The sequence below is a fragment of the Montipora foliosa genome, chromosome 5 (genome assembly GCF_036669935.1).
Source record: "Montipora foliosa isolate CH-2021 chromosome 5, ASM3666993v2, whole genome shotgun sequence".
Classification (NCBI taxonomy): Eukaryota; Metazoa; Cnidaria; class Anthozoa; order Scleractinia; family Acroporidae; genus Montipora; species Montipora foliosa.
Window position 1 is genome coordinate 18,861,934 of NC_090873.1, and position 15,000 is coordinate 18,876,933.

Here is a 15,000-nt window from a genome sequence, read left to right on the forward strand (position 1 = left end):
GATGCTTGCTATTTCAGCGAAAGTGGTCATCATTTTTCCACACACGTCCGTGAACATCTCTCTTCAGACAAGTCCTCACACATCTTCAAACATTTACTAAGCTCAGAACATTGTCGTCAATCTTGCTCTGCGGATTGTTTCGAAATCCTTGATTCTGCCCCTACTAAATTTCAACTTAAACTCAAGGAGGCCATGCATATAAATTGGGAAAAACCTAATTTAAACCAGCAAGTTCATAACGTCAACCTGACACTTAACGCTTTAGGCTCTACATTCTTTCTAACACTCTGTAACTCACTCAAATATGTATTTCTTATCACTTAATCATATTTAATTATGCAAGTTTCGCCTAGTTGTTATATCGTCCAAACGGTTTTTCAAATATTCTGTAACTGACGATGATGTTTGTAACATTGAAACATGTCTTCCAAATTGAAAAATGTTGTAACTTTCTTAAAGATAACATCTGAAAGCCGGGCAGAATTACAGTAAAATATGTGAAAACGAACCCCGCCATAACGAAATCCCCGCTATAGAGTGTTTTCATTTGCGTGATGGGTGACCTTGTTTTTCCACCGAAACAAAAGAGAACATTTGCATGATAAAAGAGCTCAATCCCCGGAGGATTAGTTGTGAACGAGCGCAATGGGCCTTTCATGGCTTCAGACTGTCAGTGCACTTTGCGTACATTGTCCAATTTCCGTTGGCTGGTGAAAATTCCCTCGACTAAATTGATTACAAGAGCTTTAAAAACAGAAAATGAAAAGTTTCTCTTCTTTGTACACAGTAGCCCACTTGTGGTTGTTTCTTCAAAATTTATGGCATGGAAACCTAGAGCAGCATGCGCACTGAGCTGGTGGTCCGGTGTGTTGCTTTGTATGGTTCATGTTTACATTGCCGTTTTCGTTTCTTCCAGTCTGTTAACTGACTTACGTAAGTCTCATGTGGACTTTGCAACACGTTTTTCAAGTCTGGCAGACTGCTGCACTGCTCTGTTTTTTTTCTAATTACATAGAAATTGCTTATACCTAAAAAAAACTCCTTTAGCAGAAATTCTTCTGATATGCATCGTTTCTGTTATTGGCCCTACATGTTCCTCTTTTAAGTCAAGAATGATTTTCTCAATCTGAGGTCTGGAGCTTTTAACAAATACAATTTCATTTGTTTGCGACGAAGGGTTTTTATTAATAAAATTTTGATTATTTGCGAACTCCTTTTTTGTTGCAGATTTCGCAAGGGTAAATGTCAGGGTAGAGTTTTTTTGGTCCAAGATTGTGAACGAACACTTTCTAAATGGAACACTGCCAACGTTTCTTAATCAAACGGTGAATCAGGTATGAGGTTTCTACGAAATGTCGAGTCCTAGAACTCAATATGTCTATTAAAATTTAATGTCCTTTCAAGTGAAGAACAACATCTATGTTCAAATAGGAAACTACGTTTGATGCGTTAGGAGGCATTACATTGCTGAATACACCCTGCCTAGTAGCGCAGCTGGCTTTAAAACAGGAGAGATTAAGAGACAATATTCGATAATTTGAACGAACAGAGATTCAGCTTGAAATCTGCAGGGTTTGAAATAAAACTGAAGAAGCCGCAACGTTTTTGTAAAGTCATTTTGTTCATTGGGAAAGTTTGACCCTAGACGGCTATGCCATATATAGAAGTTAGAGTTGACACGAAGTCATGGTCAAGTCAAATCAAGATTCTTTATTTAAACACGATCAATATTAAAGCAACTACATGCTTGTGGAGGCATGTGCTAATTATAATAAAGATACAGTACAGGAAATAAATACTTAAAACTAACTATGTTGGAAACAAAGGATATATACACGTACGGAATGAAGTTCAAAAATTAAAATTTAAAATCTGTTATTTTTTGGATAATGATCATGACTGAACTTATAAACTGTTAAAGTTAAGCTCTCTGATCAAAGGGTCTGGTCTTACCTTTCTATAGAATTGCTTAATTAAAATTACTAGAATCATTGAAATAATCCGAAGCAAAACTCCACAGCACAGCGCCTCTGCACCGGATTGAATTCAGGTGGCTTCATCTATGATAAGATATCGATTTATGTAAAGTGCACCTTACCCCTTAATTTTTTTTGTCTTCAATAAATTTAGTACGTCCTCGAAAGAATTTTTGGATTTGGTGAAATCCCCAAATTTCTGTGGTTCTTTAAAATCGCCAAAATTTTCTAGGAAATTTGTCATTATTTTGAAAAACGTCGGGTCAACCTCTTTCAAGATTACCCAAATGTAATCCGTTTCAATCTTGCACATTTATGTCCATCCGTGTTTCTCTTTCCTTTTGCAGTATTTCTTTTATGTTGTTCAACAGTTTTAAGTGGTTATTGCAATGTTTCATTCTACTTTTTGGGCCTTTTGGGAAAAAAAGGAAAGGAAAGTAACGTATTAAGTGTCTAGTCGTTCTAGCGCTGGAGCACTAATTGGGGACACTGTAAACTGAAATTAACAATTAACCCAAATCAAGGCAAATGTTCAGGAGATGGGAAAGCCAGAGTACCCAGAGAAAAACCTCCCGGTGCAGGGTAGAGAACCAACAAACTGAACCCAAATATGACGCCGAGTCTGGGAATCGAACTCGAGCCACATTGGTGGGAGGCGAGTGCCCTCATGCCTGTGCCATACCTGCATCCCAAATCATGCAATTATATCACTTTGAGTGACATAGCCCCTTTAAAGAAGAAACGAGTGAGTTTCACTCAAGAGCGTGTTTTGTTATTTTAGAGCTGAATTTATTACCAAAGCTTAAAAAAGGAATAGACCTGAAAACGGGACATGACATTCCAAAATATTTCAACGTGTGAACGTGTGAGCCAAAGGGCCATTGCTGGCATGACGTCTGGGTGACCCCTCAAATGGTCTATATCATCCCCCTCCCCCCACTTAAAAAAAATTACTGGAACGCTACAGTTCAATACCACCGAACTCAGTCTTTTGTGTAACACGTATCACAGGCAACCCAGTTTACGCTCACGGAGCGTCTAGTTTTCTTGAAACAACCTTGCATACGCACTGCGCGCGGCAGTCAAAACTGTGCTATCCTGTCAGTCATTTGCCCTTTCACCGGAAACAGTGCATTTTGGGTGTGCGCAAATGACATTGTTGTTGATCTACCCCGTCGAAAGGACAACCAAAGTCTTTATTCGGGAAGTTAACACAACTATATACATTATCAATAGTGAATACGCTTTTTCCGTCTTCTTACACTTGATTCGAAAATACCAGCCTGACTTCGTCTTAAAATAGTTAGCAAAAGCACAAATAACAGCCAAAGCAAAACAGCTTAAGTTCGAATTCTGCTGGCCAACAACCCAAGTTTGTTGACAAAAAAAATGCCACTAAATGTTTTAAATGGTTTTCTGGCCTTTTATTAATAGCGCTCACGTGAATTTTAAGAATCGGGAAAAAAATTGTGTTTCGTTTAAACATACATTTTCAAGTAGCGAAAATTTGTATAAGCACTACAAAACTTTTACTGACCATTGCCCGAAGGGACACCCTTTATAAGCTGCAAGGGAGCTGCTGATGAATTTTGCACAAAAACCTCGGCCCCTAACACCAGAAAGCCAGACTTGGAGAGTTTTTCAGCGGAAGGCTCACTATAGAAGAGCTTCTTGAGCTTGCCCTCCCGCAGGTCGCCAGAAAGGTGTAGACAAGCTGATTCATGTCCGAAATGAGCAACAAGGGGGAGTCAAAATTGTGTTTCTTGTACTGTGCGAAAATTCATCTAAAAATTTCCCTCACTCCCAAATAAGAACTTGCTGTGTCTTGCAATTCTACAGCGAATTAGTATTAGGCCAATAAGAGAATCGACATCAAAGAGGCACTCCCAGGGGTTTTGGGGAAGAAGAGAACATGGCTAATTTGAACTGGGGAACAATATCAAAATATTTTATGGCACAAGGGAAGAAAACCAATTTAAATTTTAGGGATCAAAAAGCTGGGAACAAGTTTGACAGTAATTTTGGGAACAAGGAAACACAAGCAAATATTTAAAGGGAAGAAGTACGCCTTACCTCTGGAGGGCCTCATCAAATGTTCTGCCCCTTTCATCAATTTTCATCCATCCATTTTCAACCGATTCCAACAATTTTTGAATGACCGACACGAAAAGAAGACTCTCTTAGAGAAATAAAATATTTATAATAACATGTTAGCATGCGAAACAATGCTCAGATTCTTACAAGCACCCTCATGCCCATGTTTTGTAAAAAAGCACCATGAAGTATCCCTTGTGGCTGGTTTAGGCATTGTTTCATCTTTCAACATTGGGCACAACCAAATCAACTCCATTCTCAGAGGGCACTGGGGGAAGAAGCTAGAAGAAAAAACTCGCCTTAATCCAATTCTCCCAAGGTAATCTTTACAGAATAAGATTATTGAAGGAACACTTTTGAGTGCCAACCTTAAGCCTTTTAAAACAAGCACAAACAATATTAATAGTCTTTAAATTCACAAAATGTCAAACAGCATATTTTAGTCTCATATTCAATTAGATTTGGCTGCAATATTCCTTAAAACTATGCAGAACTATTTACCATAAAATGTGGAACATTTCCTGCCTATTTAAATATGCCACAAAAGGGCTCCAAAAAGCAACCACTTAAGTTTTTAGATAAAGATAATGTATCTATGGAGGTCTGACACAATACCTAAAAGTTAAATAATTTGATGTGATTAAGACATGAATGACCAAGCAATAAGCAAACTGCAGCAATGTACATGTATGTTAGGTTCACAAAGTGCAAATGAAAAAAAATATTCCTCAACTGATGTTTCAATATGCATTTAACTTAATTTTCTATCAACAATTCAAGAGACTGATTTTTCAGTGTCTATTCAATGGTATTGATTTACGTTTCCATGATAAGTTTGAAAGTGAATCTGGCAACCACAGTGCCCTATGAAATGGGAAATAACTTTAACAAACCCTTTAACCTAACACTTAACAAGGGACACCATTGTGGATACCCTGCGAAGAACAAAGTATAAATAATTGAAAGAAGAGGCTGTCTGGAGTTTATCCACAATGGACAGTTGATGGCTGCATTCACCAATGTAGAGAACAAACACATCAAGTTTCTTCTCAAGCAACCAGGTGTTCAAGGAGCTATTCAATTTCCAAAGACCACTATGGTTGTGTACCAGTACGTGGGTGAATTCGGGTACCTGGCCTGAAACTGAAACTTGTGGAGCCAAACAACTTGTTGAGCTTAATACTTAAACTGGGTAGATAATTATGTCTACAAATATTGTCTATTCAACCAGCAGTTTCTCCTAATTTTGTGTACCATTCACTTGTTGGTTCCTTAATGAAAAAACGCTAATTACATTAAGGAAGTCCTTTCAAATCATCAAAGTGAATTTGCGCCACCAGGAACAAACGAAAAAATACAAGCACTGAAGAACAAACTGCTCAAGAATCCACGACTCCCTTTGAAACAGCAAAAGACTCCCCACTGAAGCACGTGGAACACCCAACAGGTTTGTCTGTTGTTTGGCACAGCAGATGAACGAAAAATTGTTCCCCTCACTATTAAGTTCCAACCCGATAAGACCAATCTTGCCCAAATACAAAAACAATTTCGGCAGCAGGCAAGCTCATCACAAGCCATCGAAGTTGGCATAAAGCAGCTTCACCTTAAGTTCGATCATGATGGACACAAACAAGAGCTGAAAGAACTTCATAAGGTCAGACAACCAAATGTGATTGACCCAACACTCGTTAAAGCGGCTCAGTTATCGGACATCAAAGTGCTGAACAAACCAAGGGATTTGTCGTAAAAATGTTCACTCAGCAACGTCTTCTTCTTCTACAGAATAAAGATCAAAATCGATCCTGGTTGTTAATCACGTGTGTGCTAACCCAATCCATAAACTGGATAAAGTGGATGTCAGAACAATGCGTGATTTGGCTGAGCGAATGTCCACCGATCTAACCAATCAAAATGTAAACAATTGGCATGACGTCGGATAGCACAGTTTTTCCCGCTCGCTGAATTCTGATTGGTCAGTTTAAATTTCAGTAGCCTTCGCCGTATGCAAGAAAGGGAGCGTATACATAATGAAGTAGGGACCTGTGCAGAAATCTTGCCTAAAATAGTAACTGTCCTTGATCGGAAAAAGAAAGCAAATTGTAAGCCGTTGCCTGTACGGCGAATGGGTATTAATTCTTACTGAAAATAAGCTTTACCTTGCTCAATCAATTTTAATAGCGCTATGAGGGAATTAAATTAAATATTACAGGAAAGAACGGAAACGTTTTAACCTTGTTATTGTCTCCCTTTTCACCGACGAGTGCCATGCATGGCGACCGTGAGTCAAGTGCAATGAATGTATTCACGAGGCATTTCCTTGCCATTACATTTTATTTACCACTTACAACAAGTGCAACTATCCGAGGCAAGAGGGAAGACAAGGCAAAGACGTATGACAAAACATTTGTATAAGCTTTCCGTCGTAATCTTCTTTATAGCGGAGCTCAGGCGCGCAAAGCTCGCCAGCGGAGCACCATGGGTAAGACTTTTGGGAAATCTATGGTTGCGAGAAATTTTGGTTATGACGTCACGTACGTCCGCCCGTACAGACTGACGTCACGTACTTCCGCCCGTGCAGATGACCTCACGTACGTCCGCCCGTACAGACTTTCGGGGTGGAAGTGGGGAGGCAAGAAAGCCTCTGGGGACGGATTGTGCCGGCAATTTTCCTTGGCGGGAAATCGCGTGGCAGCATTGCATTTGGCAACCCGCGTTTTTCTGGCGGGAAATCATGTAAGTGACGAGCAACGGGATAAAGAGCAGGAAAGAGCACGAGAGAAGAGGCGACGAAATTTGACAAATTTAAGCGAAGAAATCCTAGAGAGAAGTCGAGGAAGGAGGAGAAGAGAAAATTTCAATGAAAATCAACGTAAAGCTGAGAGAAATAGAGCGAGAGACAAAACAGTTATTTACAACGGTTGTCTTTCAGGTAATGTTTTTCTTCTTAATGTATGCCTCGCGTGCTGCCTCACATATTTTGTAAAACTAGCTAAAAAAACCAAGAAGGCCTGAAAACGTTTGCAATTCCGTGTTGACAGAGATTATGACATATTTCAACAATCACATTTATTTATTTACTTTGATTATTTCCCTCCACAGTTCAAAATTCATCGGCTTTTCGAGCAACATGCTGGTTTACTCTCGAAATACATTACTATTGCTGAGAAATTGGTGGAAAGCTTCAAACTTGGCACAAGGTTATGGGTCAGCGATTCGTCCAATTCTAGAAGAAACCTGGCAAACGCTCTCATTCTACAACCTTCTGGCTCCCAGAAGAGGGCAGCGAGGTGGGAATCATTTGAGAGGTGCAAGAAGATCTATAACAAGAATATGTGATACAGCTGCCAGGGAATTTAGACGACCAAAGATAACCTCAAACGGGGCAAATAACTCCAACTTATTAAATATTCAGATTGTCACTTCTGAGGAAACAACAGCAAGAACTTAACCTAGAACATCGAAATTCTTGAAGTCCAAACTCCAAATTGTGCATCTAAACGTAAGATCAGTAAAGGAGAGGAATCATTTAATTCAGCTCTGAGAACTTATGCGTGAAAAGAATTACGATGTCCTCGCTATTTCGGAGTCATGGCTCAATTCAACAACTAAAAATGCGGAGGTCAAGATAGCAGGATATAAATTCGATATCACTAGATTAGATAGAACAAAGAAAGTTGGGGGTGGTGTGTGTGTCTACACCAGATCGTCACTTAAAGTAAAATGTCTTAAGGAAGTGAGTGTCACTTTTCAGACAGGATTCCAACAGTTGTGGGTACAAATTCAGCTAAAGAAGCTAAGATCCATCGTGCTCTTAAACTTTTTAGCGTATCAACCCGAGTTTTGGCCGGTGTCCTGTTTTGTTGATGACTTCATGGGCAAGTATTCTCAAGCGCTAACATTTGGGAAAAACATCATCGTCGCTGCTGACCTGAGCTGTGACATATTGAAACCGCGTTCCCCGGAAGCAATAGCTTTACAAGACATTTTCGATAGCGTGAATCTGTCGCAGTTGATCAATGAGCCGACTCACGTGACTGTAACTTCGTCCACCCTTATTGACGTGATTATGACCTCCAGTATCGACCTTATAATAATAATAATATACAGTATTTATAGAGCGCTTATTCCCAATGGTCCAAAAGCGCTTTACATAATAAAAATAACAACAAAATCCTAAACCTACAAAACTACAAAACTACATTGTCATCCTATAAAAACATCATCATTCTATACAACATCATAACCAATTTTAAAAAGCCAAGTCTTGAGCTTAGATTTAAAAGAAGAAAGGGAATTACAAGATCTAAGTTCGAATGGAAGTGCATTCCAAACAGAAGGTGCGGCAATAGTAAAAGACCGGCCACCATAAGTTTTAAGATTAAATTTAGATCTAGAAAGTAAAAATTGATTGGAGGATCTAAGAAGTCTACCAGGTGTATAAGGCTTGATGAGATCAGTGATATAGCTAGGTGCAGCACCATGAAGCGCCTTAAATGTAATTACTGCAATTTTGAAAGTTATTCATGGTTCAATTGGTAGCCAATAAAGTTGGATAAGCAACGGCGTAACATGTTCATATCTACTAGTAAGGTGAATAAGCCTAGCAGCACTATTTAGTACACTGTAAACGTTTCAAGATACATTTAGGCTGACCGTAGAGCAATGAGTTACAATAGTCGATCCTTGCAGTGACAAAGGCATGAATTAGAGTTTTACATGTATCGTAAGAAAGAAACTTGCGAATCTTAAAAATATTGCGTAAATGAAAAAACGAAGACTTGCAAACAGCAGTAACGTGCGGCAACATCGATAGAGAGTTATTAAAAGTAGCCCCAGCAGTAGTTGAACAGTCAACAGTGTCAGAGGCAATCACCAGGTTTTTTAACGCAGGACGTGGGCGATAGGAAGATGCAAAAACTATAATTTCAGTCTTCCCACTGTTCAGCTTCAGCTTGTTATTTAACATCCAAAGGTCAATATCTTTAACACAACCTTCAAGGGCAGATGTACGTGTTGACATATCTTCAGGCGATGACGTTTCAAAAGATAAATATAGCTGTGTCTCATCAGCATAAAAGTGATAAGATAGACCATGAGATCTTGCAATATCACCTAATGGGGAAGTGTACAAAGAATACAGCAAGGGGCCCAACACGGAACCCTGAAGTACATCATAAGGTAACGCATGCACATCAGAAGAGACATCTTGGATTCTGACATACTGACTGCGATCAGATAGATATGAACGAAACCAGTCCAGTGCCTGGTCACAAATGCCAAAATGGGTAGATAGTCTGACAAGGAGAAGAGAATGATCAACTGTATCGAAAGCAGCATACAGGTCTAGTAGAACCAAAACAACAGATTTTTGATTGTCAATGGACATAGCAATGTCATTGTAGACTCTGAGAAGAGCCGTTTCGGTGCTATGGTGAGCACGGTAGGCAGACTGAAAGACTTCACACAGACCATTGTTGTCAATGTAGTCAACAAGCTGCATAGCCACTACTTTCTCAATGACTGGACAAGAAGGTGATGTTAGAGATCGGCCGAAAGTTCTTAAATTCTTGATAATCAAGACTCGGCTTTTTCAACAAAGGACGAATTACAGCTTGTTTAAGTTCAGTTGGCATGACAGAGGTCTCCAAAGACAGCTTAACAATTTTCCAGATCACAGGTCCAAGGAGTATTCTAGAGGGGACAGGGTCAAGTTCACAAGACTTTGATGCCAAAGGGTGCACAATCTGAAGTAAGGTCGAATATGAAGGGCAGCTCAAACGATGGAGTCTAGTTGTTGCTACTGTGACTTCATTAAATAAACAAGTTCCCTGCTTAGGGTTCGATTCCAGTTCATGTCGAATAGTAATAATCTTCTCACCAAAAAAGCCTATGAATGTATTTGAAAGATCCGCCACGGAAGAGCAAGATGGATACTGCGGTGCAGGACTCCGATGTAACAACTTACCGACAATGCCAAACAGTTTCCTCTGATTAAGGCAATTATCATCAATAAGCTTGGTGTAATATTGTGAGCGGACAGAGAGTAAAAGCTCATTGACAATACGATTTTGTTCAATAAAACGCAGACGATCTTCGGGCAATCTAGTCCTACGCCATCTCCTTTCCAGTCGGCGACGAACTCTTCTCTCCAGTTTAATCTCCTCACGAAACCATGGAGCAGCGGGACGTATGGTAGCCATGCGCGATTTTAATGTCACCAACCACCATCACGACTAACATGATCATGACCTTGTGGAGAGGAGTGCTGTACTGAAATCTCACATCAGTGACCATTATCTGGTGTATGCCTTTTTGAAGCTGAAAATCTCAAAACCCCCGACCTAGCTATGTGAAAATTAAATCTTACAAGAACTATGACAGCCAGCAGTTTGTCTCTGATCTCGAGCGTCTGCCTTGTGATGAGGTTGCCCTTGACGACGACGTGCGTGATATGGTTGATCGATTTAACAAGCGATTTCTTGAGGTCTTAGATGGCCATGCTCTTGGTAAATCAGTGAAAGTCCAGCACCGCCACTGTCCATTTGTCAACGAGGAAATCAAAGAGTTCATGCGAGATAGAGATAGATTATTGAAGCATGCTCGTTGCAAAGGGCTACCTGTAGACTGGGAACTGTACCGTGACTCCAGACAAGGGGTTAAGATCAGGTTACGAAAGGCGGAACAAGAATACATAAATAAAGAGATGGAAGGATGTCGGAATACTATTTCTCCGTGGAAATTGATAAGGAAGTGTTTGCCGCGAAAGGAAACTACGCAGGAAGTATACACGAGGGAAGTAAGGAGGTCGCAGAGGAGCTTAATGAGCTTTTTGTGTCTGTTGGCGCCAAAGCATCAGAGGCATCTAAAGCCTTGATTGCTACTCATGAACTGTCTCCACCAAACGATTTCACTAGTGGACAATACAGTACTGTGCAAAAGTAATGAGAGCGAATTTCGACGAAATTTGACGAAATTGTGCGATATTTCGAAGGAGGCGAATTTTCGGCGTTATTTCGATGAAAAGTCAACGCATTGTTCCGATATTATCGCAATTTCGTGCAGATGCGCGAAATTTCGCATGGCATTTCGTTCGAAATTTCGCCTGGGGAAGCGAAATTTCGGGCAACATCTCATGTCGGGGAGCGAAATTTCGTGTGACATTTTGTTTGGCAGAGCTAAATTTCGTGTGACATTTCGTTTTGCGGAGCGAAATTTCGTGCAACATTTCATTTGGAGGGGCGAAATTCGTCGCTAAGGTTTTGGACTTTACAGTTTCATGACACGAGATTTCTATCGGCATTTGGCAAACTGTATGCACTTAGGCTAGTTTTGGTACGGCTCACTTTTGTCACTTTTGCTGTTACCAATAATTTTTTTACAAGCGAGCAAAACAAGCTTATCTTTAAAAGCAAATCATAAATCCATTCCGAGACGCGGTCACAGGAAAGTGTTCTAAATTGCTGTTTGGTTTAAATTTGTGATAAACATGCAGAATCGTCTAAATTTTAAAGTATTTCCGACAGTTCAATTTAAGGACGGTGCCTACTATTGATATTGCGCATACGTTCTGCGCATCTCCAGATACTCGGATTTCCTATCGCCGATGCTTACTAATACAGGGATATTTTTGCGCGGTTTAAAACTATCCTGAGAAAGTAGATCTTAGTAAGTACTCTTGGTATCCGAAAAGAAAATTGGTGGTAACCATACATTTTTGAGAGATAATTAAGCTTCAGTTTGAGAAAGAACGCCATACATTGCTTTGTATTTTAAAGCAGCCCTGCAGTGAAGTCTTTCTAGGGACTGAAATAAGTCGGAATTATGACAAGATCCCCATAGTATGAGACCATAGGTCACTGAAGGCAAAATTATCTTAAAGTAGAGATCCTGTCGGACGTTCCTAGAGAGAAATCTCGACTTCTTAAGTAATCCTAATTTTTTTAGCAAATGATTTTTGGAGTTCCAGCATATGCGGAGTCCAAGTCAGTTTCTCATCGACGGTCATTCCCAGCAATCGTGATTTCGATATCCATTCAATTGTAGAGTTACCAATGAAGATCGGAGGGGTATTAATCGGGGGGTTTCTTCTAGAGATCAGCATGGCCTCACTTTTACTTGGGTGGGGTGTTAATCTGTTAATTAAACACCACTCGTTTAATTCACGGAGTGCAGAATTTAACAGGACAATACTTTTTTCTGCCGTTTCGCTTATGCAGTAAACCGTAGTATCGTCTGCAAACATATAAACGGAACCGGAAGACACAGAGGACGGAAAAGGGTGAAGAGTGTCGGCCCCAGAACGGACCCTTGAGGAATTCCAAAAGAGACCGGTATCATCTCTGAAGTCGATAATTGTAAATTGCTGTCTTTCACTTAGATAACTTCTAATCCAGCCCAGGAGTGGTCCATTCGAGAATGGCGTGCGACACACTGTCGAATGCCTTTTTGAAATCTATGAAGGCAGCCGCGACCACTAATCCTGCGTCTACAGCTTCTCTCCACGTTTCAGTGAGTTGTGTTAGTAGCAATTCAGTTGAAAATCCTGCGCGGTATGCCCATTGATTAGGACGAACAATTGTGTCGTTGACTACTGATTCAAGGATCTTACTTGGGATACTTAGCAGTGATATCGGTCTATAATTGCAGCAATCGGTGACATTCTGGTTTCTTACGACGTGTCCTCCCTCTTTACCAACGTACCCTTGGATGAAACAATTGAGATACTTGCGAACAGAGCTTTTGACAACGACTGGTTTAATTCAACCTATGACCTGAACCTGACCAAAACGGACCTTGTTGACCTTCTCAGTGTAGCTACAAAAGGACAACTTTTCCAGTATAATGGAGCACTTTACGAACAGACGGATGGTGTGGCCATGGGTTCCCCCCTTGGTCCCCTGCTAGCTAATGTGTTCATGTCTTCAATTGAGGAAAACCTCGAGCGAGAGGGTAAACTCCCTTCTTTCTATCGAAGGTACGTTGATGATACACTTACTATCATGCCAAATATCGCAACAGCATCCAACTTCCTGAACACGCTTAACAAGGCACATTCTTCCGTAAAATTTACGATGGAAACCGAATGCAATGGCATGCTCCCTTATTTGGGCATCCAGTTACTGAACCGATCGCCCCAAATAGAGACAAAGGTGTACGTAAAACCCACGAATTCAAGTCTCCTCTTACATTACCAAAGTCACGTTGACAATCGGTACAAACAGGGTTTACTCCGAACTATGCCGGGTCGAGCACATAGTTTATCTTCCTCTTGGTCACAATTGAAGACAGTATTCTCGCGTTTAAAGTACCCCAAACACCTCATCGACTCTGCCATCAAAAATTTCGTTGACTCAAAGGTTTGTGACCAGCAGCGACCATTATTACCAACTAAAGAGACGGACACAATTCGAGTGGTTCTACCATTTAAAGACCAAACCTCAGCAAATTTTGTGAAAGGACAACTCAAGGATCTGAGCCTAAAAGTGAACACCAACATCCAGCCCGTATTTGTCAGCCGAAAAATTGATCAAGAACTGAATGTGAAAGAAGCAAAGCCATCGATCGTAAATGAACAGTGTGTTGTTTATAAATACCAATGTGACCTGTGCGATGCAGGTTATATAGGATACACACGCGGACATTTACACAATCGTGTAAAAGGACATAAACAACAGTCCTCGGCCATTGCCAAACATTGCAAGAACGTACACGGGAGGATCCCTCAGGACCCACTGAAATGCTTCGAAGTTCTTAAGAAGTGCAGGAACAAATTTGACTGCTTATTGTATGAAATGCTTTATATAAGAACTTTAAAGCCAAACCTGAACGTGCAATCGGACTCTATTCGTGCGAAAGTATTTGTGTAATCTTCGCACCTATTATGTTAATTTTCGCGCCACATCGCTTAAATACTGTTATTTGCATGTTTTAAACTTTTACCTTGATAATGGAGTCATGACTACTCCGAAACGTCGGTTTTTATCGTTCGCTTTTACTGTTTTAATCGGTTTCATCATCCCTTTTATACACTGGAGTAAGCCTTGCAGTTTTCCAGCTAGTGAACACTCTGCTGGTATTAATGGAGAGTCGAAATAGGCTGAGGAGAGACGGGACAATCGCATTGCCTGCTAGCTTCAAAAGTTTTGGAGGTATATTATCAGGACCCGTGGATTTCCTCGTTTTCAGCGCCTTTATTTTATCCGCTACTAAAGACTTTGGAACGTGGACATCTGTGAGTTGAGGAATATCTGTCTCGCTCTTGTCTGCGCAAGTTTTCCCGTATTCACAGCTTGTAGGCGGGGGTAAGATGTTGGATAGCTTTAAGCCAATCGTAGCAAAATAAGAGTTCATCAGGTTTGCTTTTTCCGAGTCCATAAGTTCCAAGGTGTCGTCTTCCTTCTTAAGAGGCCCGATATTTTTGCGGATGTTAGGGTTGGTAGCCCTTTCAAGAAGATTCCAATATGCGCTCGAGGACTTGACTTCATTAAAAACAGTGGTAAAATAAAACGATTTAGCTTTTCTTAAATCAGACGTAACTTCGTTCCTGACCCGTTTGTAATTAGACCACTGCTCTGTGCATTTACTAGAGATTGCCGCCTTAAACAGTTTGTACCGTCGATTCATTTTGTGACGAATTTCGCATGTTATCCATGGGGAGGAGAAGCTTCTTGCCTTTGTCATCCTCCACGGAACATGTTCATTGGAGATATCATTGAATAGTCGTTCCCAAACCCATAGCTGGTCGTCAGGCTCTTCGAAGGTGGATGCGATGTAAAATGGAGTACATTCAAGATCATGTTTAAATTTCGCTACATCCATTCTTTTGTAGTTCCTTGTTTTAATAAATTTCGGCAGTGGTCTTTTGTGTTTAATGGCTGCGTAAATTAAATCGTGATCTGACAACCCCAGTGGGAATACACCAGAAGAGCTG

At 40.4% G+C, this 15,000-nt stretch overlaps 2 protein-coding genes across 3 annotated transcripts in view; both read left to right on the forward strand.

Annotated features, from left to right (window-relative positions):
• LOC138003716 (uncharacterized) overlaps nt 1–15,000 on the forward strand; it is a 129,999-nt gene that overhangs the window by 81,554 nt on the left and 33,445 nt on the right. For both annotated transcript variants that reach the window (XM_068849924.1, XM_068849923.1), the window contains exon 5: nt 1,228–1,334. In XM_068849924.1, coding sequence (XP_068706025.1) covers nt 1,228–1,334 — 107 coding nt within the window. The remainder of the gene's footprint in view (nt 1–1,227; nt 1,335–15,000) is intronic.
• LOC138003717 (uncharacterized) lies at nt 12,804–14,065 on the forward strand. The gene has a single exon (XM_068849925.1). The coding sequence runs from the start codon at nt 12,947–12,949 to the stop codon at nt 13,934–13,936; it is 990 nt and encodes a 329-aa protein (XP_068706026.1). The 5' UTR covers nt 12,804–12,946; the 3' UTR covers nt 13,937–14,065.

Coding starts and splice junctions, on each gene's coding strand:
- LOC138003717 (XM_068849925.1), top strand. CDS start 12,947: ATGGGTTCCCCCCTTGGTCCCCTGCTAGCTAATGTGTTCATGTCTTCA.